This window comes from Coenobita brevimanus, chromosome 14, assembly GCF_032717465.1.
Source record: "Coenobita brevimanus isolate Jiangsu-jjx chromosome 14, ASM3271746v2, whole genome shotgun sequence".
In the NCBI taxonomy this organism is placed as follows: Eukaryota; Metazoa; Arthropoda; class Malacostraca; order Decapoda; family Coenobitidae; genus Coenobita; species Coenobita brevimanus.
Window position 1 is genome coordinate 17,693,180 of NC_136967.1, and position 1,485 is coordinate 17,694,664.

At 42.2% G+C, this 1,485-nt stretch overlaps 1 protein-coding gene across 1 annotated transcript; it reads right to left on the reverse strand.

Moving 5' to 3' along the window:
* Nucleotides 1-903: 903 nt before the first annotated feature.
* LOC145390050 (zinc finger BED domain-containing protein 5-like) lies at nucleotides 904-1,281 on the reverse strand. The gene has a single exon (XM_080265130.1). The coding sequence runs from the start codon at nucleotides 1,279-1,281 to the stop codon at nucleotides 904-906; it is 378 nt and encodes a 125-aa protein (XP_080121256.1).
* Nucleotides 1,282-1,485: the final 204 nt, after the last annotated feature.

Here is a 1,485-nt window from a genome sequence, read left to right on the forward strand (position 1 = left end):
TTCAATTTTTGAGTGATGGGTCAAGTAGGTGATCCTTTTTCAGTCTCGTCAAGAACAGTTGAAAGATTCTCACACGTGGCAACATTTTCATCACTCACTTTCCTTTGCCAGTTCTGGAGTTCAGCAAAAAATGCATGCATACAGCCCATACGGTGAAATATATTTCTTTCCATGCCTTGTAGATTGAGATTCAGCCTGTTTAGCTGCTCAAAAATGTCGGCCAGGTATGCACGACGTGACTCACACAATGCCTTAGACTTTTCCTTTCATTTCCAGGAAAAGTTTACGTTCTCTCCGAAGCTCAAATACTCTGTTCACAACATTGCCCTTGGAGAGCCATTGCATTTGGAGTGAAAGAGGAGGGGAGGAGGGATTCATGCTCTGAATCCATGTCCTCACAGAGTTTCTGGAAAAGCCGAGAGTTCAAATCTCTTGTTTTCACAAAGGTGACACATTTTTCCACTGCCTCCATGATCTTGCAAAGGGCATCAGGGTTGGGTTTTGACGCCAATGCAAAACGATGGATCATACAGTGAAGCACTTTTGCATTCGGAGCTACTTCCTCGACATGCTTCTGTAGCCCCAGTTTTGATCCCAGCATCACCCGAGCCTCATTGGTACAGACTCCACAATAATTTTCCCAGGCTTTCCGTTAGCTGTGAAGGAAGAAGTAAACTTTTCCATCACATCTTTTTTTTTTTTCTTTTTCTTTTTCTTTTTTTTTTTTGTGATCGACTCTGGTTAAAGCGTGGTAGTTTCAAGCTGTGAGCAGAAATTCATCTTTGATGTCATGCATGAATACATTCCTAACTAACACGACTAGCTGTGCACAAGATCTCACATCCGTTGACTCATCCAACTGTACTGCGACCATATCAGTTGGAGACAATTTAATCTCCCGCATCACATGTTCCATGATATCAACTGACATTTCACTGATTCCCTGTTTTTGTGTTGTTTGACAAAGAAGTTTTGCTGAATCTTAGGTGCACATGACTCTCCAAGAACCCACTTGACCAACTTTACAGCACACTGCTTAATTAAAGTTTCACTAATTGTGTAGGCATTTTTCTTCTTGGCTATTTCAAGGGAAACCTCACGCGAAGTCTCAACTTCACTTAAGTTTTGTTGTTGGAATGCACCATTCCCATCCAGTCCCTGTTTTCTCAAACTCTGTTCATGGCGCTTGAAGAAGCTGGGATCTTTTTCCGCATACTGATGGTGGATTATAGTCAGATGATTCCTCAGCTTGCTAAGCCTCATAGAATCATTCTCTAGCATTTTGAAACAACACACACTGAGGTTTCTCGATGCCATCAGCGAGGATTGATGTAAATCCTTAGTTAACGTATTCATCATTGTACTTCCGATTCTTAAAAACACTGGCAGCCATCGCAAATCTATATAAAAACATAGGCAACGCTACGCTGTTGCAACCCTCCCTCTAACCAAGCACATAACCCCCACCTCCCTGCAAACCTAACC

What these genes read in the sequence shown, in the direction of transcription:
- LOC145390050 (XM_080265130.1), bottom strand. Translation starts at nt 1,281, where the DNA reads ATGCTAGAGAATGATTCTATGAGGCTTAGCAAGCTGAGGAATCATCTG.